At 51.3% G+C, this 23,509-nt stretch overlaps 1 protein-coding gene across 4 annotated transcripts in view; it reads right to left on the bottom strand.

Annotated features, from left to right (window-relative positions):
* Cerk (ceramide kinase) overlaps window positions 1–23,509 on the bottom strand; it is a 36,623-nt gene that overhangs the window by 11,525 nt on the left and 1,589 nt on the right. For 3 of the 4 annotated variants that reach the window (XM_004845375.3, XM_087213687.1, XM_021258788.2), the window contains exons 2-6: window positions 10,320–10,433; window positions 9,688–9,810; window positions 6,711–6,836; window positions 5,575–5,638; window positions 2,831–2,976 (exon numbers count right to left, since the gene is read on the bottom strand). In XM_004845375.3, the coding sequence (XP_004845432.1) occupies window positions 2,831–2,976; window positions 5,575–5,638; window positions 6,711–6,836; window positions 9,688–9,810; window positions 10,320–10,433 (573 nt within the window). The remainder of the gene's footprint in view (window positions 1–2,830; window positions 2,977–5,574; window positions 5,639–6,710; window positions 6,837–9,687; window positions 9,811–10,319; window positions 10,434–23,509) is intronic. The other variant, XM_021258789.2, reaches the window with a different exon arrangement.

Genomic DNA, 23,509 nt, shown 5'->3' with positions numbered 1-23,509 from the left:
GATCTCTGTGCCCCACCCCACCTCCCAGGCTGCCAAGGCTGAGATCACAGGGCCACCTCAGTGCCTCCCTCACCCTCACTCCCTACTCCAAGCCACTGGCAAGTCCTCCAGAGCCACAGACTGCAGACATCATGTCCCACCCAGCATCCAGGCCACCAGATTCTCCTGGGGCTGGACCAACACTTCCTTCCTGCTCCTGGAACCAAATGCAGAGAGGGGTCTGAGAGCTGTCAGACGTCACCCTCCCCACGGAGACATCCCCGGGTCCTTCCCTGGGGGGTCCCCACCCTGATGCCCCAGACACACTGCTGCCCTGCTCCTGGGCACCAAAGCCTCTTCCCTCCTGTCACCCTCTGCCTCAGCTCCATACCAGCCTGGGCCCTCCGACTACGTGAGTCCCCCAGCCTCCTGACTACAGTGATGCAGTATGTTCCCTCTGTTCCCCAGGTGTGGAGTCTGCTCTCCGCTTTAGTGCCTCAGGGTTTTAGGTTTTGGCACTCCTACTTGCAAACGCTGATGAAAGGCAAATTTCTTGTAAACAAGCCAAGAGCCATACAGGGAAAATAGATTAGAATACAGGAAAATTAAATTCATGTCCAGAGCATACCACATGCAATGTTAACAGATAAAAACCTAACCTGATCTTCTGGGCATGGGGGTACAGCCCTCTGTCCCTCGGGAGGCTGAAGCAGGAGGATCACTGCAAGTTTGAAGCCAGCCTGGGCTACATAGTGAGTTCAAGGCCAGCCTGAACTACGTAGTGAGACCCTGTCTCAAAAAAAAAAAAATTTAAAAACCTAACTTGGAAGAGAATAGTAAAACATAACCCACTAACAGGGTGAGAGCTCTCCAAATAGTCCCAGGGTCAAACAGAAAGAGGCAGTGCACTTGCTGCCCGAGAGATTGGGCAGAGCAGGCAGGAGGAAGTTTACAGACACCAGACACAAACAAGTGAGCTGTAAGGGCAGCTCGGGCTCCGGGAAGGGAGAGAAACACAAAGATGGTCAGCAGATAGCCCGTCGCAGACTGGGCAGAATCAAACACAGATGGGGGGCACTGCCACACCCCACGGATGGCCAGATGGGTGCTGGGGCAAGCAGGTGTACACTGAGACCCCACGTCAAGGGGGTTCACATGGAAGGCATCACAGGAATGGAGCCTCTGGGCACACGGGCACAGGCGCCAAACTTCAGTGAGGATGGGCGCCATGCAGAGGGCGACAGGCGGGTGAGGACGGCGGTGATGCCACTGTCCTCCAGGTGCACGGGGCCTCAGGGCGACGCAGCATCTGGGTCACTTGAAGACTCAGAATGCCCTCTGGACCAGCACCACCCAGCAAGGCAAGCAGGTGTCTGTAGACACCGAGTGCACTTGGGCTCTCTCAGCTGCGGGACAGCCATGGGGTCTCTGTGCCAGGGACGTGGACAGACACCAGATGGGGCCGCATCCATCCACATTTCTGTGCTGGGCCAGCAGCCCTCAGACCCTCCAGCTGCTCCTAAAGCCTTGTGTGAACCAACCGAGGCCCACAGGAGCCAGGGAGTCAAGAGTTTAATTGTAAGGGGTCTGTCTTACCAGGGAACTGAGTGCTTTTCCTCTACAACCTTGGCCCTGGGGCCACCAGCCCGGCGGTCCTCCTATGATAGGACTGGGTCCCCAAGAGCAGTGCATGTGCTTATTAGGTCAGTGACACAGATTCCTAAGTAATTGTCTCATCTAAACCTTCCCCAAAGCTAAAGGGACCTTAGATTATGGTCCTTCGATATGTCATTAAAAGCACGATCTTCATCAACTTTCAGCTTATATTACAGACTCATAGGCTATGGTGCTAATAGAGATCCTCTTAAAAACCAGTCTCTGTCCTGAGATCACCCCTAAGGCCACCACCCAAGGGGACAACGTGACCAGCACCATGATTCACAGGATCTGTCACCAGGTGGGGCTTTGCAGGCTGAATAAAGGGTGATGTCCCTGCCCAGAAGACTCAGGGTAAGAAGCTGGTGCAGCAGTGACAGCAGGGCATGATGTCCCTCCTGGGGGCTGGGCACCTTCTCCTCCTGCTCCCATCCCCATCTGCCCACCCTGACCTCACCCTAGTGCCTGTCTGCACCACAAATGGGGACAGTCACGGCACTGACCGTGAAGGTATCATTACACCAGGTCTGTGGGGAGGGTTTGCCGCAGTGTCTGAGCAACAACTGTGGGGAATCTCGGCCAGGGCAGGGGGAGGAAAGGGATCATTTGCAGAGCTAGGGACAGCAGCACACAGGCTAACACTGAAACTGTCCCAAGACCCAGGTACGTCATACAAGGAAGACAACTGCACCAAGCCGAGGGGACACCTTCAGGACACAGCCCAGGTACCACACAGCCAGCAGGGTCCCATCCTGGGTCCTCAGTGCCCTTCCCTCTGCACTCCCACTCATCCTTTGGGTGCCACCCCAGCTCCAGTTCCCTCCTGTCAGTTGAAAGTCACCTCTCCAGAGGGCTACCCTGGAACCGCCACCTGCCCAGCCCAGGCACAAGTGCCTTCGGACTCTGGGCCTGCAGGCCCACGGGCCCCACCAGCAACAGTCACTTCTGTCCTATCCACTGCTGGGGCCTCAGGTGGACGGGGCAGCACTCAAGAGCAGGACGCAGTGCCTTACAAACACGCAGACGCATTCATCTCATGAGTCACTGGAGAGTGACAGAATCACAGTTTCTATTCAGGAATGAAGCTGAAGAGGAAATCGAGTGGCTCAATTTCAGGAAATCTGTCCTGGTAACCTGAGCTCTATGGCTGAGTTCATGTCCTTGCTGAGGATGAAGAAAGCTGTGGACTCCATACCTGCGGGAATGATGCCGATCCTCAGGGGGCTGGGGACCAGCGTGGCCCGGGGGTGGTTCTGGTCCACGCCAGCGTTTCTCTGGGTCCTCCCAATTAGACCGTGCAGCACCTCGCTGAACATGCCATCACCGCCGACACAGACGAGGCTGAGGGGAACATAGGCTCATCAGGGCCAGGTGTGAGCTCACACAGGGCAGCTAGGCCTCAAGCAGGGGGGCAGCTTGGGAGTTCAGGCCTCGGCAGGCCTCTGGAAACACAGCTCTTGGAAAGTTCTGAGTGACAAGGCCGCCCAGATAGCTCCCACTAGCAACAGGATTCATGCCACACACGGCTCTCCTATAGGGAGTAAGGGACATCAACGGTTTCCAGGCAGAGCACTCGCATGTGACACCCCTGGTCAGCTCCATCAAAACCTAACCTGGGTTGGAGTGTGGCTCAGGGACAGTGTGCTTGCCTAGCATGCACCAGGGCCCGGGTCCTAGCCCCAGCACTGCAAAAATTAAGATAGGTAAAAAATAAAAATAAACCCCCAGCTGAGCAAAGATGCCAGACTTGTGCTGCTGCATCTTTGTCACTGCAGTGAGGGTACCCAGGGAGGCCCTCTTGGGAGGAATGGGCTCAGGGACCCTGCACCCAGTGACCTCTCCTCACCGGACCTGGCTGGCACAGTCAGTGAGGACAGCTCTGCTCACAGAGCGAGTCACCAACCAAGGGCACAGTGTGCAGGCCTCAGAACCTACGAGCTGGGGACCAAGTATGTGCGGAGCTATGGATTCACAGGGACCACCAGGGTGCCGTGGAGGAAGGGCCTGGCAGAGGAAGGCGGGTGGGCTTCAGGGAGAGTGGCCCGGTGCTGGGTGTAACCACAGCAGAGGAGACAGGTCACACCCCTGTCACAGAGGGAAGGCAGAGGATGTGTTTGGGGCTCAGGGGCACCTAAGGAGCAGTGGGAAGCAGAGGCTCAGCCTCCACCGAGGAGGGCTGGGCGGGCCGTGGGTAGAAGAAGATGGCACGGGTCAGAACTGTCTGGGAGGGGCAGTGCAGCCCAGGGCCCCCTGGATCTACGGGACAGAGGTGGTCAGCACGCCTGGCTGCTCTTTAGCATGTCCTGTGCACGGGCACAAGGACAGCCTCCAGAGGTCTTGAAGCCCCAGACCACCTGGACACTGTGCCTGCACACACTGCTGGGGGCACCTGTCTCCTGCATCTCTGTGGTTTCAAGGACAGGGCCATGGCTCAGGTCCTTGAATGTAGAATGACGCCTGCCACACCTGTGGCGGGCTCAGCAATGTTCATGGATCACACCCAGCCCCTGGCCTCCAGGGCTGCAGACCCTTGGCCCCTCGGCCCCCTGGCCAAGGCACAGTGGCTGGGCGACCCAGCTCTCACCAGTGACAATGAAGCTTACAATGTGGGGTGAACTCTGTGGGGCAAGGAACTCACTGCGCTCTCTTGCAGACTGGCAGAGAGGGTGGGAGGAGCCCCATCAGCACGCTGCAGGCCTGGGAGCCCCGCCATTCCCTTTTTTTTTTTTTTTTTTTTTTAAGATTTATTTTTTTCTTTTCTTTTTGTTTTTTTTTTTTGGTACCGGGGATCAAACTCAGGACCTTGCACTTTTGAAGCAGGCAGTGGAACCACTGAGCTAAATCCCCAGCCCTCTTCATTCCCTTTCTAACCTCAGGACCCATAGCACCAGGGGTTGGAACACCTTCAACAAGGTCCATGGAATGAATTGTGATTTTTGGAAATTCATTTTCAACTTTTTTTTTTTTGGTACTGGGGATCGAACTCTCTGGCCCTTGCGTCATTTTCAACTTATAAAACATCACTTACAAGACCTGAGATCCAACAGAGAGATGAAACCACAAAACTCACCAATTATGAAGCAAATGACTATAGGGCAGTATTTAAATCCAGATGAAGAGTTTCTAAGCACAAAGGACAGCTCAGAAAGACACAGACAGATCTGAGTATAGCAGGTAAACTTGGAAACCAAAAATAAGACCATAAGCAAAATTAAAAGAGACTTTAAAATCCAGGGAAAATATTTGCAAAAAATATGACAATAGGTATGAATTCCCTATGATTTGTTGGATAAAAGAACAAATGACTGAATTTATATGGCCAACAGAAGAAAATGGGCCAAGAATGTAACAATCAATTTAAGGCAGAAAATTCGTTCGCTGATGAATATATTTCTTAAAAATTAAAGATTTTCACATGTCAAATTAGCAGATAATTTTTATTATAATAATACCGAAGTGCTGACAAAGACAAGAGACAATAAAGACAAAAAACCTAACTTTAAAGTCGTCATATGCAGAGAGATTTATATACAAGAAGGTTGTCTTTTTATTTTAAGAGAAAAACTGGAAAGAGCCTAAACAAGTACAGGTAATAGTAAGAAATGAGTTCAATGTTATGGAACATCCAAATACCAGGACATGATAAAAAATAGTATCTGGGGGAAGTCTTTAATGACAGGGGAAATTGCTCAAAATATAGCAGAAAAGCAGGACCTAAAACCATAAAAGCAACCCAGCTCAACTTTGTGGGATCCTGTGCACTTGACTGGTTTTCTCCTGCACCTCCCTGAGCTACATGAGGAAGTCTTGTGAGAGACTGCAAGGAAAATGCGGCCACTGCCCAGGAGGGAAGAAGGTGGGACTCGATGTCCCGCCTTTTCTTGACTCTGCAAGGAAAGGGAGCAGTCCCAGCTCAGAGCAAGGTCACAGCTTACTCACCCATCATACTTGTCCAAGTCGATCTCATACAGCGTCTCCTTGGCTTGGTTGGCGTGTTCAGTGACTGTGGGAAAAACAACAGGGCACTGTACAGCCTCTGTTCACACCTGCGGGTCCACGTAAGACGCCACTGTTTGGTGGTGAGTCCCGCAAGGCCTTCGGGAGGAGTTCTGGGAGGATTTGCTCTACGGGGAGAGATCTGACATTCTCGGCACGTAACTGTCAACAAATCATTTCTTCCACAGCTTCTGTGTTATACTTTTTCCTTATTCTACAGGTTACTTTCAAAATATTAGGAGGTATTAGAATGCAGACGGTTAGTCCAAAGTCTGCACCCAACGTAAAAAACAAACCTATACTGAGAGTCCTCTGCCCACACCCTTTGGGTCTCTGCTTTCCCAAGATGTCAGCATCACTCTCACTGAAAGCTCTGCAAGGCCACACTGAGTGCCCAGACCCCCGAAGCTGCCCACAGTGCCATGAAACGCCTCAGGCACCCCACACTCTGCTGTCACCGAAAGTGTGCCAGTCTCGGGTACAGTGACTGTTTCTATGAACGATTTAGAATACAGAATTGTGGGCAAAACCTTTCATGTTTTAGGATCTTGACTTGCATGGCCAAGTGGCTTTTTAATCCATTATATAAAACCCCACAAGGCCCCCAAAACGTGGTGCCGTGCGTTCGGCTTGTGCTGTTTCTTAAAGTGCCATCTAGGGTGAGAGTGGTTTCAAGCCACTGATCCCTTGTGTCTGTTCCTGCAAGAACTGGAGAAAGATCTGTCCCTTGTCTTTGTCCTTTTATCTTCTCAGTATTTTGCTTGAGTGCTTTATATGCTAAGACCTAGCTATCAGTACAAAAGGTGACATTATTTTATACTCTTCCCATTCTGGTAAGTAAAAATTCGCTTTTGTTTAAAATAATCCTACAGAATAAAAATCTTCTCATTTGTGTTTGTTTTAGTTTTTGAGACAGGGGCTTGCTATGTAGTCCAGGCTGGCCTTGAACTCATGGCAACCTCCTGCCGCAGCCTCCCAAGTGCTGGGATTACAAGCGTGCACCACTATGCCCGGCTCTCCGGTGACTGTGTTTGAATCCCTCTCAGGTTACTTCTGCCGGCTTCTGGGGAAGGCCTTACCAACGATGTCGGTGGTGATGGAAGCCAGTGAGAACAGTGGCGCCACTTTCCTCTCGTATATCCGCTTGCCTTGTCCCTTCCCTCCAAAGGGGTTGATGAATACCAGTAAGTGCTTTGGTCTGCATGCTACAAACAACCACACCAGGGAGATGGCAGTGAGCACCACAAATCCAAACTCCAGACCCGAACCATGAGGGTTCACGATTCTGCTTTGTGTTACTCCACCGAAATATTTTAAAATGTTAAAGAACTGTGATAGGAGTTTCTCACTCCGATAGTGTGTTACCATGGCAGGGCCTCCGCACCTCTACTGGGCAGAACAAGGACCTCGGCTTCCCGCTGGGACAGACGCTCTGCCCAGGCCTAGGTTCTAGGTGGCTGGGGTTCTTCCTGCTCGTGGGAAGGTGACGAGTTGGGAGGGGAGAGGTGTGTGTGTGTGTGTGTGTGTGTATGTGTGAGCCAGACACTCAGAAGGGAGCTGGGAGAGAGTGACAGACACAGGAGCAAGGAGCAGGCCTGCTGTGGGGATGCGGAGGCTGGGACGGAGGTGCACATGGCTTTAGTCTCTGTCCTTTCTGAGACCCCACCAGAAGTCACCCCCGGGGCTTCCTGGGACCCGTCTTCCTAGGACAACTCCCCCATTTCCACTGTGTGCAGCTCAAGTAGATCCTGACACTTAACACATTTAACTAACAAATCAAAAGTAGCAAGAAAGTTAAAAACGTGCATCCATACCAGCGCCTGAACACACCCGTCCATCAAAGCACAGGCCTCGACAGCCAGAGTGGGACTGGGCTGCCCGGCCACTGATGGTGAGCACACAGGGGACGGAGTCCAGCCACATGGGCTCTGCTGCTGGGACAGGGACAAACAGAGATGCCGCCAGCAGGTGAGCCCCAAAGATGCCATGCTGGGCTGAGCCCTGGGATTCAGACCAAATGCTGGCCCCTGGTTAATGAAACGTGTGACAGGTGCTCACAGCAAGGGTGGGGTGGCCGTCACATATTCAGAAAGGCAGTAAAAACTGTGACCTGTTGGTGGACAGAGGGAGGGACAGCTAGACTGTGACAAGGCATGAACAGCAGGGTCTGCAGGGGGAGGACACAACTGAGCATCCACCAGGCTACTCTCTCAGTGTTTCTGTGTGTGTCACAGGGCTTAGGATGAAACACTGGGGAAATGTCACGAGAGAAAAATCCATAAGGCCAAGAGTTGGCCTTCGTGAAAACATTCATAAAATCGGTAAGTCCCTAACAAAACTGAGAGTGGAAAAGGGAGAAGACACAAGTGGCCAGTCTTGGGAGAAGAAGGGGACACCACTGTGAATCTACAAATATCAGGGAGAAAAGGAAGGGATGCATTAACAAATTCATGCTGGTAAATCAAAATTTGCAAAAAACCGACCTACTTCTCAAAAACCACAATTCAACAACAATGTCAGAAGACACAGGAAATCTGCTATCTAATCAAGAACCTGAACCCATTAACAAAAACCTTCCCATCGATAAAACCCCAGCCACAGTGGCTTCATTGGGGAATTCCTCACCACCCTGCAGGAAAGACTGTCTCGACTTCATGGGACTCCTCCAGGAGGAGGACGGAGGGAAGCGCTGGGGGCTTCATGTGAGGCTGCTGTGACTGACAGCGCAACAGACAAGGGTGTCCCCACAAGTCACAGTCCTGCTTTGCCTTGAACAAAGGAAGTATCAGGAGGCGAATTTCTGGGCCTTATAAAGTGGGCTTTTTCCATCAAACCCAATGCCCATTCAGGTCTTGAAAAAACCAAAACCCTCAGAAAACTAGGACTAGCAGGGAATTTCTTTCTTTATTTTTATTTATTATTATTATTTTTTTTTTTTGAGACGGGGTCTCACTATGTAGTTCAGCCTGGCCTTGAACTCACTAGGTATCCCAGGCTGGCCTCAAACTCAGGGCAATCCTCTTGCCCCAGCCTCCTGAGTGTTGGGAAAATGGGCATGTGCCACCACATCTGGCCTCTTTAATCAAAATATAGAAAAACCTAAAAACACTCTTTTGTTTTCTTCAGTCCTAGGGATGGAACACAAGGGCTCGTGTATGCTAGACAAGTGCTGCACCACTGAGCTACATCCCTGACTTGTTTATTTCTGAGACAGGCTCTTACTATGTTGTCCTGGCTGGAAACATGGAACTCGCAATTCTACCTCAGCCTCCCAAGAATAAGATATGCCGTGAATGGCGGGATATAAAAACTTTGTCCCTGAGGTCAAAAGTAAGACAGGGGTGCTGCAGTCACACTGGTAGTCAATCCATACTTGGGCAGAAATCAAGACAAAGGAAGAAGAGCTGAGGCAAAAGAAACACAGCCGTCACTACACACAGCTGGCTCGACTGTGACCCACAATACTCCCAAAGACGCAGCCGACCGTCAGAGTGAATAAGCAAGGTCGCTGGGTGCAAGGTGAGATGCAGAGTCCTGTTAAATTTCTGCACACAAGCAAGAGAAAGATAAAAATCAAAATGGTGAGGAAAGGACAGTCCTTCCCAGCAGACCTGTCAAAGGAACATGAATCCTAACTTCTTCCCCGGCCCCCTGCACAAACATCAGCTCCAGAAGGAGGCTGGACTCAGATGTGAAAGGTAACAGCAGAGCTCTGACGGGCCTGGAGCAGGCCAGGGTGCCCAAGTAGAACCCAGCCTTAACGTTTAAAAACTAAAGAGATCAGCTCTACTAAGAATCGTATTTATCAAGAAACCAGCCCAGCACGGCAGTACACACCTGGAATCCCAGCTACCAGGGCGGCTGGGGTGGGAGAGTCACGAATCAAGGCCACCGTGGGCAATTCAGTGGGAAAGCCAATGTTCAGCACGTGCCAGTGGCCCTGCCTCAGTCTCCCATGGGTTACATGTACGTGCCACCACACCCTGCTTAGTAAATTCAGAAGCAAACCCGGCTCGTCTCAGACCCCGGGCCCCTCTCCATTTGGAGGGCACGTACTCAGCCTCGCCAGCAGCTCCCGCAGCGTCTGCAGCCATCTGTGACACAGCTGCTCGTCCGAGCTCCAGAAGGTTACCTGCGCCCACTTCCAGCGGTGATGCCGGGCACGCTTCACACAGTGCACTGCAAGGACACCGAGGTGTTAGTGAAGCTGCAGCCACTGCTAAACCCCTGGCAGAGGCTCACGACCCTGCACCTCCCAGGAGCCTCTCTCTTTGGGAGTACTGGGGATTGAACCCAGGACCATGCACTGAGCTGCATCCCTGGCCTTTTCACTGTTAGGTTTTTAAATTGTAAGGTAGGCTCTCGCTAAGTTGCTTTAGGCAACGCTCAAAATTCCAACCCTCCCGCTTCAGCCTCCCAGAGTACTGGGATTACAGATATGCACCACCATGCCTGGCTCAGTCTTCTCCTACAAAAAACATGCGATCGCTCAGATCCTTTAAGCCATATTTTAAAAATTAAGGAAAAAAATCAACAACAAAAATATTAACTAAAAGTAGATCGTAGAAAAAAGATCTTAGGGAGATTTTATAAACCACTGTGGCTGTCAAAATGTGGCATAAAGTCCCCGTCCCTGCCATCTAAATGGAGCTACAGGACAATGGGGTGGGAGGAGAACATGCCGTCACCTGTGAATGAAAAAGGCTTCTCCATCCTCTGCCAGCGGCCAGTGGCGTAGTGCTTCCCCTGAGCCTCAGTCTCCTCCACCGTGATGATCTCAGACACGGGCACTGAGCAGGCATCTGCAAGATCACAGCCATGCCAAGGGCATCAGAATCCACGAGGGCACACTCACACCCATGACCAAAGGCTGAGAACACGCTGCTGTAAAATTCTCACCAGACCTAAAGAGCTAAGGACCTCATATTACAGTGATTCATGCACACCCATGTTTATAGCAGCACAACTCACAATATCTAAATCTTGGAAGCAGCCTAGATGCCCAACAGATGGATGGATAAAGAAAATGTAGTATTTATATGAAATAGAATACTACTCTGCCATAAAGAAGGATAAACTAGCATAGGCACAAATTCCCTATGACAAATGTGATCATCAGGTACATAAAAAAAGAGAGAAGAAAACTTGAGTCATTTGCAGGAAAATGGGTGCACCTGGAGACCACGGTGTGACATGAAATGAATCAGACGCACAGGTTAGGTATCACATGGTTTCTCTTACATGAGAAACCCAAAGTATAAGCAAAGAGCAAAATACAAGAGATAATAGTTCATAGGGGCCAAGGACTTAGCTCCGTGCTTCTGCCGCCTGCCTTGCAAGTGCAAGGTCCCAAGTTCGATCCCTGGTACCCCCCCAAAAAAGAGAGATAATAGGAGATAGATCGTTCTCAAATAGGAAGGGTACTGAGACATGGAAAGGGGAGAGGGAAGGGAAGGAAAGGGGATGTAAAAAGAATTTTTTACAAAAAAAGATGTATTATGTACTTGCACCAACCCCACATGAGGAATGAGATCATTACGTACTACAAGCATGCACTAATAAAAACTCAAGTTAAAAAAGAAAGAAAATAAGATTTAAAGACATCTTCTCACTAGAAACCCCCAAGCAGAATGGCAGGTCAGTCTCACTCTGACCCAGTGCTGGGGGACTGAGCACAGGACCTCATCCATCTAGGAAAGCACCCTGCCACTGCACCAGTCCTCAGCCTGTATCACTTCTTAACCCAGAGAGAAAGCATCACGGCAGCTCCATGGCATCAGACGGGGCATCGTGCCCATCCCTCACCACATGCCCACAGCACTCCAGCAGCAGGTGCCAACTTTCCTGGGCCACCCTCTGTGATGTGTCTGAGACCCGGCATCTGTCCTGAGAGCCATGTTTGGCTCAGAAATCCAACTGGGAAGGGGACTCATAACGAGATGCAGGACCCTGGTGGGGCCATAGGTGTAGGTAGGAGGGCCCAAGGAGGAGCTTGTGGGAAGGCTGGAGGTCCGATCAGTCAATGCAGGGGCAGGAAGGGCAGCCCTGGGGTGACAGCGTGGATGCTCCAACACCAAGACCAGGAGGAGCCCAAGGCCGCCAAGGCACGCAGGGATTACAGGGCCACAGGGGCTGGGAGCCCTGTTCCCTTCCTGGAGAGGACAGGCTGTGACTACGCCAGGGCATGAAAGAATGTGCCCGGGGCAGGAAGGGGGCAGAGGAATGAAGCAGCAAGGCCTCCTCTGAACAGGCTGGATTCCAAAAGCTCTGCTGAAAATCAGTTAGGGATTTACAATGTATTTTTACATAAAAGGATGTTATAATTTGCGGTTAGCTTCCTAGGTTGGCTACGAAACCTACGATCTAGCTAAAATACTGGGTCTTCGTGGAGCCAAATGGATAAAGTATGTTGCTGTAGTGTTTGCCTTCGTTCTGCATTGGTTTTAAAGCTGCTGCCAGTGGAAATCAAATTGCAAGAACCCAGGAGTGGGAAGAGCTGGGCTTCTGACTGCCTGGAGGCCCTGAAAGGCTGACAGGCCCTGGGTTCCCCAGGAGCCTGACTTTGGGGAGAAATGGGGGAGAAATCCAGGTTGGAAGGGCAAGACTCTGGGAAGGGTCTGTGCAGGCTTCTCGGGGTTCAGGGAGGCCTCTGGGGCTCCCTCTGCTCCCCCCGATGTGTTCCCAATGTGCAATCTCCCTGCTTCCTACGCTGCCCCACCTTAGGGCTCCACAGGTCAGAGGACACACGGGCCCCACACTGGGCACCCTCGGCCCCCCCAGCTCTGGGGTACGGCTCTTCTCCACCATACCTGGTTCCTTGGCACCTCATGTCTGGAGCTGCAGGCCTTACCCTCTTTAAGCCCCTCCAAGTCCTGCATCAACGAGACCCCACGCCCAAACCCTGTGACTGCGTAAGACCTCTCCCCATCGTTTCCTCTGAGCCAGGAGCCAACGGAAGGCCTCTGAGTGTCTCAGTGCCCAGCCCAGGGCCAGGCTCATGGGAGGCCACCTCGCTCCCTTCCAGGCGTGTCCCACCCATGGCCTGCAATTACTTATCCCTCCCTTTAATCTTATAACAAAGATAAAAAATAAAGGAAGCTTCATTGCATAATAAACTTTGGTACGCATTTTATATGTTGCACCAAGACACAGCCCAGGTAAGCCAAGAAGCGGGACACACTTGCAACTGAGAACAAACTTCAGGATGACCCAGCTTCTCTGTGTCATCATTGCCAGGAGTGTTTCCAAGACACAGGACAGCAGCTCCCAGTACCTAAGCACAACGACTGCAGCAATGTAACTTTCTCCACATCCCAACAATTGACTGATTACAACCCTGAGAAACAGATAGAGAGGCCTCAGGTATTAGCTAAGTACACATTACAAATGACTCAATGGAAAAATCTACAAATGTGTAACTTCCAGTCTTGCAAAGGAGGCGTGACAGACTCGGAGAAGTGGCGGATGTGTCAGATGTCAAGATGCGCCACACACTGTGCTGGCCTAGCCTGAAGGCCACGCTGCACTGGGCTGGGATGCATGAAGTTGCATGGCCCACGTGGGCCCTGCCAGCCACCATAGCCCAAGCGCTGCTCAGCTCACTGCTCCACAGGACCACAGGTCCGAAGACAGTGTTTCACAGATGCCCACAGCACCAGGGACAGGTGGAGGTGGAATGGGGACAGGAAATAAAGAAACAAAGTCATGGATTGTCAGGAGGAGGGCAGAGAAGGGGGCCCACAATCGAGCAGAAAAGGGGGTCCCAAGTCAGGCAGGAATGAAGAAAAGCTCTGGGCAAGGTAGAGGCAGGAGGGAGCAAGCCCAAGAGCAAAGCCAGGGAGGGTAGCCAGGGTGGGGAGCTCAAGGGGCTCTTAGCAGAGGAGACTCAGGGACCTGGGGGTGTAAGTCAGGGGTAGAGCCGGGTGACCAGGGACCACCAATGACTCATCTGCCCATGATCCAGGGCCCAAGTGCTGCTTTGCCTCCATCTCTGCAACCTCCTCCCCAGGCCCACTCCCAGGCTGGGCCCTGGAACCACCCTCTGGCTGGATATGTCAGCGGCGTCTCCCACGGTCTTTAGGACCAAGCCAGGCCCCTCAGCATGACCCCTGCCTGTCTCCTCCTGGGCACTGCAGTGCCAGACCAGCTAGCACGTCACTGAGCGGGGCATACACCCTGATCTGGGGACACATATCACCGATGCTGATGCCTGTGCCCACCTGTCCTAGGGAGCAGCTCTGCACATGCCGTTGCAGCCCTGACCATGGGGCCTGGACTTCCTGTGTCCCCAGCCCAAGGCGGCTCCAGGATAATCTCACCCTACCCCAGCACCCACGCACAGCCCGACAAGGTGCACATTTAGAGGTAGCCTTGGCTGCTCCGTTCAGAGCCGTGCGAGTGTCCCCAGTGTCCCCTCACACCAAGGCCTGGCAGGCCCCAAGCAGCTTCTAGAGAATCCACCTCGAACTCTTCTCCTTTCACAGCAGACGGGACAGAGCCCACACAACTCAAACACCCACAGCGCCTCCAGCCCTCAGGCAGAGAATAGGCTTTCATACCACAGCTGCCAAGGGCTCAGACTTGGCGAGGGAGACAAGGATGGCGGACTGTGTGACTTGCTTTACTTCTGAAGGACCAGAGCTCTCGCTGTGTAATACATCTGAGGGGTCACTTCATGGGTGTTTGCACGCTTCTCAGGGCCATGTTTTTTTAATTGGTCTTCACTTGTTGGTAAGGCAGCCACTGGTCCTCACTCGCCCTTGCAGATGGCCAAGCTGAACTTGAACATGCCTCTGCATTTCAGTTTGTCCTTCACTCTTCTCCCACCAGTAAAACAATCCATGTTCAGAGCTGGTGGGGCCTGGTGGTGCTTGCCTGTAATCCCAGCCCTGTGGCGACTAGAGCAGGAAGATCGTTGCAAGTTCAAGGCCAGCCTGGGCTCCATAGTGAGTTCAAGACCACCCTGAACTACACAGTGAAACCCTGTCTCAAAAAACCTAAGCAAATAAATAAATGAGCAATTAGTGTGGATTCAAATACTACAACTGTTACGAATTTTTAAAAAATGTCCTCATGCAATAGTCCTTCCCCAAAATGGACTGAAAACGTGTGACCCAATCTCAGCTGAAAGTTTTGACACTTTTGCTGACAACAGACAGATTCTCCTGTGCTTCCTTCCCATGTGGGTCTGCAATCCAGGGGCTACCACATTCCAGAAAAATCGGACATCCGCTGGTAGGGGAGGTGGGGCTGCTGCTGGCTCTGGGTCAGCCTGAGTTTTCTGGAGGCTGTGGGTGACAGCAATGCGAGTGACATTCACCTCTGCACCTGCTGATTCAGCTCTGTTCTACCCCTTAGCACAGTGGGGATCCCCATTCACCGCTCTCTCAGCTCTGATGCAGAGGCTCCTGGACACACAGCTTTCCATGTGCCTGAGTCAGAGAGGTGTGTCATGTACATCATGCGTGTGTACACACACACACACACACACACACACACACAGAGGGTGGAGGTGCTGTGCCCTGCCACTCAGCCAGGCCTCCCACAGCCTCCTGCCTCTTGGGCGTGTGTGACTAGCACAAACACAGTCGAGGGCACAACTGTTGCCTGGTACTCTGCAAGTCCTGAAGGGAGAGGGGTCAAAGGGATGGGGCAGGAGAGCTGCCCCGAAGCACTTGCTGGCGAGGTCCCTGTGTCACACAAAGGCTTCAGCTTCTGACCCACAGAAGTGGACAAGGCAGTGGGAGAGGCGCCTTGGCCTCTGCATGCCCAACCTGCACAGGTGCCCCAGCAACAACGGGCACCCCAGAGAAAGATCTCCCAAGAGATCTGGACAGAGAGCCAGTCGTAGTCTCCAGGAATTAACATGACACAAACATGTTTCCCTGGCAACTCAGTAGGAACACCTGACAGTCACTGAAATTACAGGTGAGCGCTTGCCTCTGAAGAGGCCAGAGAAACCATCACAGTCCGAGGCTTCCCCTGGGAACCCCAAACATCCTGCAGGGAGGGAACGGGGAGTGGTTAAGCTGGCCCATGCCCTCCTACACAGCCCTCCAGCCACTGCAGTGATGCAGGAGGGAGAGGCCAAACCCCGCCAGGTGTGATGGTCCAGCCCTGCTGCCACTGCCATCTCCAGATGGAGTCCCGCAGCCTCGTGTCCATCCTTCATGATAAGCCTGGCCTTCGATGAGCCCACCGTGAGGGTGAGAGTAGCTTTTGATAATGCCCCAGTGGGCTGGAAGGGGATCTGGGAGCCCAGAGTCAGGACAACAGCGTGCTGGCCACACCATCACTCCCAGGCTATGCTGCAGCCACAGGGTTTGGCACAGACAGAAGCAGGCTCCGGGAAGGGCCTGGCTGCAAGGAGCCTCACATTGGTTCAGAAGCTCCACTCAATCCTGGAGATGATGTCTTGGCTGTGACGTGTGGTGGCCCCTGGTGGGTACAACCTGGGGTCCCCGGGCTTGGGGTGTGTTTGCAGAGCACACGTGGTCAGGCACAGGTCCTGGGCACTTCCTGCCATGAGCCTCCATGACTTGTGAGGAGAGACAGCTGTAACCCAGGACAGAGAGGGAGGCTGAGGAGGCAGAGAAAGAAGCTGCACCTGACCAATGCCCATGAAGCCTGCCTCGTGTCTCCTCACACCATGGCCCTACAGTGCTGGCGATCAAAAGGGCTCCACTCCTAACCATCCAGGGACCCAGGAGGGTGTTCCCAGCTGCCCCCAGCGTCCCCATGTCGCCTGGACATCTAACAGCACCCCAGCACCCACCAGACCAGCTCTGAGTGAGAAGGCAGGGCAGACACAGCCTCCACCATACACCGGTCCAGGTGCTCGGGCTGGGCTCGGTGACAGCACTTACAGCTGCGATGTGAATCCAGAACAGAATGAAGGCCACAAGCAGAGCACTGACGAAAGGGGCCTCTCAGGAAGGAAGGCCTTGCATTTGGGAACAAAGGGCAGTGTGGGGACACACGTATCCAGGCGGCTGGTTTTCCGCACATTTCCTTCTACAGCACAGATGTCGTCTAAGGTAATTTTCCACTCCTAGAAATGTATCCAGGAAGGCGGGCACGGTGCCACATGCCTGTAATCCCAGCTAACCAGGATGCTGAGGCAGGAGGATTGAAACTTTGAGGGACGACACAGTAAAACTCCGTCTTAAAATTAAAAGGGCTGGGGATATAGCCCAGTGCTCTCTGGGTGCAGTCCACAGTCCTAGGGAAAAATGAAGCCAGGGCTTATGCCCCCACTGAGTATGGGCATTCACCTCCTTCCACTGCTGAGAGCTGACAGAAAGGTCAGGGAACAGGAAGGCCAGCACTTCATGAGCACCCACCAAATGCCCGTGTCTCCGTCCCAAGTATGCAAGTGCGCAAGTCTGCTCTGTGTCAGGATCCCTGCCAGCCCCAGACGGCACTCAGTGAGGTTTTCTTTAAGAACCTTCTTCCCACTCCATGATGTACATAGTTAAACCCATGCCAGGCCCGTAAGTGGCCCAAAGCAGTGAAGCGAGTCCCAGGGTCTGCAGTCTGCAGGTTGCATTAGCTCCAGAAGGCGCTGGGCAGCAGCAGACCCCAGGGTGAGGCCAAGGGGCCTGAGGCCGTAACCTCATGGTTAAATGCTGGCTACAACGTACAGTGGGAAGGAAAAGCTCATGCAAGTCAGACAAAGAAATATCCATGGTGCTAATTTAGCTGAGGGCCCAATCACCAGCCTCCGGTGAGCTGGTCCAAGGTGGTTCTGAACCCGGGAGGATGGCAAAACCCCCAGTACATTCCTAATGGTCAGTGTAATCTGATACAAAGTTTAAAATGAGATCAGATTTCTATCATATCATAGTAAACAAGCATGCATACCTCCTTATTGCTTTGCCATGAGCCACTTGAGGTTACAGAGCTGCCACCACTGAGGCCACAGGAAGAATGGCAAGTCCTATCACTGACCCACTGACCCATAACAGAACCATGCCTGCTAGAAGTGGTTGCTTCTCATTAAAATTCTATAGCCGGTTGTGGTGGCCCACACCCATAATCTAGGAACTCTGGGAGGCTGAGGCAGGAGGATCACCCCCACCTGGAGGTCACCAGGCCCCTCATCCCCAGGGAGCAAGGTCAGAGAAAGCAGATGATACAGTAGGCTCCATAGGACCCCAAACCACAGGACACACTCTGAAGAGTCTAGGTTTCTATCCAGGATCAGTGAGCACTGAAGAACCCAGTAGCGTCAGCCAGACGGCCAGGATGGTTACTTCTTTGTCAGGACTGAGAGCAGACACAGCAAAATGCTCCCCCAAAATTATGAAGGTCTGATGAGAATGAGGACCCTGCAAGCGTCAGTGCAGGTGAAGGGCTCCACAGAGAAACAAGCCAGGTAAGGAGGAATTGGGTAGCAACTCAAGAACTGAGAAATACAATAACCACAATAAAAGACTGGGCTGTGCCGGGGAACAGAGGTTGACAAAAAAACCGAGCCTGGGAGATGGGAGTGATAAAAAGCATCCAGTTTGGATGGCAGAGACAAAGAGGAGAGGAAAAACAATGCACAAACCGAGCGTCCAGGACAAAGAGTCCAGGACAAAGGTGAGAGTCCAGGACAAAGACCCAGAAAAGATAATCAATTTTCCTTCCTCCAGGATTTTTCCACATCATGCCTGAAGGTTGGAGATAAAATTATAACAGTGATGTGCTTCTAAATGTACACATTTAGGGGAAATAACGCAGACAACTGTATAAACTGGGCATAGAAACAGCGCCACTGAGGGAGACAGAGAGAGCCGTGGGCAGGCAGGCCACAGAGGTGCGCTCAGAAACGATGGTCAGGTGCCACAGTAAGAAATGACTAAGGTGTTTAATCTGCACAGAAAAATCAAGGTTAAATTCTAAAAGACATATGCAAGTAATGCACAGGAAGGCAGGAAAAAGAAACAAAAAAATAAACTTGATCCCTAACATATCAATATCCACATTGCAAAGATCTAGGTTGGCACTGTTATGAGGAACTCACTTCAAACTTGATGACAGGGGCAGACTGACAGCAAAAGAAAACAGGTGGCCGTGTGGCTATGAGATAAAGTAGATGAAGTAGGCTTCAGACTAAAGAAAACTGCGGACAAGGAGGAGGCCAATGCTCCAGGAAGACCAGGTGTCCTCAGTATGAGTGCATCCAAGAGCAGCTGCAAACTATGCAATCTGATCAAAATACAACCGTGATGTTTGGATTTTAAAATTGCATTACAGTAAATGACACATTGCAATGAATTCCCCCTTAAAAGTATGCACCCTTCATTTGAAACAATGATCCCACTGTTCTTGCCACTTCACAAAGCAGCTCTGGAGTCCTTTTCTGAGTGCCTTTAGTTGCACAGTTGTGGCTGCCTCAGTGTCCTCCATCTACTCAAAACATCTCCCTTTCATGGTCATTCTGACTTTGGGGAAGGGTCATAAGTTACACAATGCTGAATCTGATGAACAGGGTGGATGAGGACACACCGAAATGTTTTTACAAGCTTGCCTTTCTGTTAGATGGCACTGGGCAGCAGCACTCAACACACAGTTCATCACATCTCATAAAGACACTCAAGAAGAGGACTCCAGAACTGCTTCAGACTATGGCAAGAATGATGGGATCAAACCAAGGGGCAGTACTGTAAGGAGAAATTAATTCCAATGTGTCTTTTACTGTGATGGAAATTTTTATTATGTACTACAAAGACACACTAATAAAGATAAAATAAATTTTTAAGGGCCAGGGATTTAGCTTAGTGGTTCCACCGCCTGCCTTGCAAATGGAAGGACCCAAGTTCAATCAGATACCAAAAAATAAATAAATAAAATAAAATAAACTTTTTAAAACTTTAAAGATTTCACTGTACATTTTGATCATCCCTGTATACAGAACAAAAACTGACAGACTTGAAAGAAGGAAGAAGTAAACCCACAATTCCATTTGGACACCTCAATAACTGTCAGAAGAGTGGGAATGAACATCAGCCTGGACGCAGGACTCAGCACCAGCATCAAGCAGTAGCCCAGGCGCCCGGCAGATCCCCGGGCAGCTGCTGCAAGACACACGTTCTCTCCCAGAGTTCTCAACGCACCCAGGCTGGATGCACTGCTCCACCTTGCTGGTCTTGTCCTTGAGTCAACTGCACACTGGTGACGTGAGTGTGTCTGTACGAAACTGCTTTGAGAGAAATCCACTGGGCCACTTACAAGGCTTAAGTTCCGTCTACAAACATCCATGCCCTTCCTGGCAGGTGGCTCCAATGTACCTGCTCTGATGGGCTTTCTCCTTGCAGACATGTGCCACAGGTGAATCAGAGCCTCCCGCGAGCAGGTTCCCAAAGAGCAGCAGCAATTGTTTAGTCATTTTTACTTTTCGGAAAGTGGAAACATTGTTAGCCATCTGGGTTAGCAGCATATAGTCACATTGTTATTCTTTTCTCACAAATAATGATTTAGAGCAGGGGTTGGCAAATTTCAATTCACAGCCGGAATCCAGGCAGCCACCCACTTCCGCAAATAGTTTTATTGGCACTCTGCCATGGCTATTTGTTTACAGATTGTCCACAGCTGCAAGAACACTTAAACAGCAGGGTTACATAACTATGACCCCAATACCTCTCAAGGACTAAGATACTGCGAGGCCCTTTAAAACTGCGCACTGACTTTAGAGTAACAAAAGTTAACCTTAAAATCAAATCTTACCATGATGTTCAACTGCTGCTAAATCTTGTGATCTGACAATAACTCAGGGAAATGGGTACAGAAACAGTACAGGACGGACTGCTGTCCCCAGACCTCCAGGGGAAGCCAAAAATCCCACCCTCCCTGTGACCACCCACAGTCTGGACAGAAACTGTCTGAAACAGGTAGACTCCATTGTTTCCTCCACAGATGTATGGAGGCTCCTCCATCTAAAAGTAAGCAGGCTACATACGACACTCTGTCCTCTGCTTTCTTGTAAGAATTTACTTTTACATGAGAATCTTTTTTTTTTTTTTTTGGTCCCGGGGATCGAACTCGGGACCTTGCGCTTGCGAGGCAGGCGCCAGAACCACTGAGCTAAATCCCCGGCCCAACATGAGAATCTTTAACCCATCTGACTCTGATTTCAACAAGCTTTCTACTCCTAATCAATAAAAAAGTATATGTAATGTTCATCTATAAAACACTACTCAATGAGTGAGAATCACATCTCCAAACATGTGCTCTCCTATGACCCAGCTTCTTACTCTACATATGCACACAAGGGAAATGAAAGCTGACGTCCCCAAAGGACTACAGCCTCTTTATTCACACAGCCCCAAACCAGAAACAGAGCAAAGTCCATCCACAGGTGAACAGGTGAACTAGAACACTCACACAATGCACTACTACTCAGTAACAAATAAAAAGCAAGCCACTGATACATGATGGCCTTAATTAAAAACACTAAGAGAAGTAAAGCAGCCAGGCACAGAGTGTGGCTGCCCTGGATTAAGCGTGGGTGGATGCAGGTAGAGTGAAACCCAGCAGGGCAGGGACCCACCACACCGGGGAAGCCCTGGGGTGGGGCCACTGCTCCTAATCTCAGCCTGGGTGTTGCTTACACAGGTGCATGGCTATCAAAACCCACCCAACTATGCTCTTATAACATGGAGATTTTACTGCACACAAATTAGGCCTCAGTAAAATTGCTCTTAAAAAATCACGATTTAAGAGTAATTAATAATAGGAAAAACATTCTGCAGTGTATTTCCCCACCTTTTCTTTCACATTTATTTACAGATACATCAATATCAAGTATCAATCACATGCCAAGTGTAAGGCTAAGGATCACTTTTTTATCTGTTTTCTAGACCGTATTAAATCACCATGTTTTGTTGTTGTTGTCTTTTGGTGGTACAGGGGATGGAGCCCAGGGCCTCACGCATACCAGGCAAGCGCTTTACCACTGAGCTGCATATACCCTCAGCCCCAGGAATTACTCTGTAAGCCAAAAACATTTTTTAAAAATATTAGTGGCTTGGGCTGGGGATTTAGCTCAGTGGTTTTGCCACCTGCTGCACAAGCGCAAGGACCCGAGTTCAATCCCTGGTACCAAAAAAAAAAAAAAAAAAAAAAATTCATGGCTTGCTTACACTTCACTTAGCACCTGGTATGAAGGGCTGAGGACAGACTTTACAAAGACAGCAGCAATCTGCCCAGGAACTTGGGGCACCAGGCAGGGCTGGCAGAAGGCAGCAGAGGCTCCTCCCACAAAGGCCTCCCACAAATGGGCCCCCATACCACCCTTGAGGGCCCAAAACATACACCCACACACCCACACACACCCACCCCTTCAGGCTAACTCCGAAGAAACGAAGGCAGAGCTTATTTACTGTGTTTCACTGCAACCAGGGCACAGCCCAGATATCAGGCCAGCCTGTTTCAAGTTCAATTAGTGACCCACTTTGTAAAGCCATCCCCACCCCCGGTTTCCTGTTTTCAGTCTGCCCTACTTCCTACCACCGGGCCAGGCAGTGTTGCCGGCTCAGCTTCCCTGGCCCGAAAACTCCACCCCCCAGATATCTGGTCCATGTCTTTGTGGCCCAAGTGCATGGTGACCCTCAAGGAAGGGTGAGCACCTGGTTCACAGCCTGCAACCTGCAGTGTACTATGTGCACCTAGAGCAAGCAACTCACAGCTTCCAGGAGTTTTTCTAGGCGTTTCTGGCAGGTGCAGAGTGGCTCCCCACCTGTCCTGGGAGTCCAGGGACTGACCCCTGGCTCCTCTCACAGCCTTCTCCCTCCTCTGCTCCTGGCCTGGTCCATCTGGGTCAATCCAGGCACACCTGGAGCAGGGGCTGGGAATACCACAGCTAACTGAATTAAACACCCTGTGAACTGGCTCACAATGTGACTCTACTGACCTCAAGCATATAATCATCTAACTTGGGTCTGATTTCCTTTGGGGCTGCAAAGTTAGGAGGAGAAACCAGAGATGGTGCTGCTGTCTGCAATATCAACCCAGTGTTTCCCAACTGAGAGGGAGCCCTGTCTTGGCATGCCAGTTGGGCAGCTCCAGACAGACCTGTCCAGAGGGCCCGCACACAGAGTGGAGTGAAGCAACAACCTGGCCAGGCACTGGTAGCATCAGAAAGGGCAAGAACTGAGAACGGGCCCTGGGAGGAGGTGTTAGGAGGCCAGAGGGTGACATCTGAGCCCGACATTCTCCCACCAGGGGACATTAGGAAGCCTCCACCACAGACAGGGTCTCAAGTGATGCTGCTGCTGCTGACCCCAAGGCCAAAACCAGGTGTTGGTCACAGATCTGAGGCTACTCCTTGACCTAGGCCCAGCTACATCCGGCTCAGTCCTCAGAGTCTCACAACTCAGCATCAGAGAGCACCCACAGCTTCCAGCACCCACGGGGGTCCAACAGCATCTGGAGGGTGCGGTGAAGCTCATGGTATAGCGGTTGTGTAGCATGCATGAGGCCCTGGGTTCGATCCCTAGCACCTCAAAGAAAAGAAAAGACCTCAAAAACTGAGAATTCCCACTCTGAGAATTCCTCAAAAACTGAGAATTCCCACTCTGAGAATTCTAAGCTCCACCACTTCCACCTCCAATAATTACTTGCTTATCCCACTGGGTGCCCTCTCGGTCCCTGCGCCCTCCCAGCTGTCTGTCTTCATCGAAGAGGCCCCAGGAGCTGTTGAGAAGGTTAAATAGATACAGCCCCCCACACCTGGCTCCCATCCCCCTCAGAGTATGGGCAAATCCCACCACAGCCTGCAAGGCCCATTTTCCCGCCTGCACTGACCCCACTCCCAAAACATGGGGCTCCTGGTGTTTTACCACTCTTCCTGGCACACAGATCTCCCTGATGTGTGCAGAACCCGGTCTCTCCA

Source organism: Heterocephalus glaber, unplaced genomic scaffold (assembly GCF_053883595.1).
Source record: "Heterocephalus glaber isolate CG9 unplaced genomic scaffold, H.glaber_assembly_v1.0 deba00001444, whole genome shotgun sequence".
In the NCBI taxonomy this organism is placed as follows: Eukaryota; Metazoa; Chordata; class Mammalia; order Rodentia; family Bathyergidae; genus Heterocephalus; species Heterocephalus glaber.
This window is presented reverse-complemented; position numbering and strand designations above follow the sequence as displayed.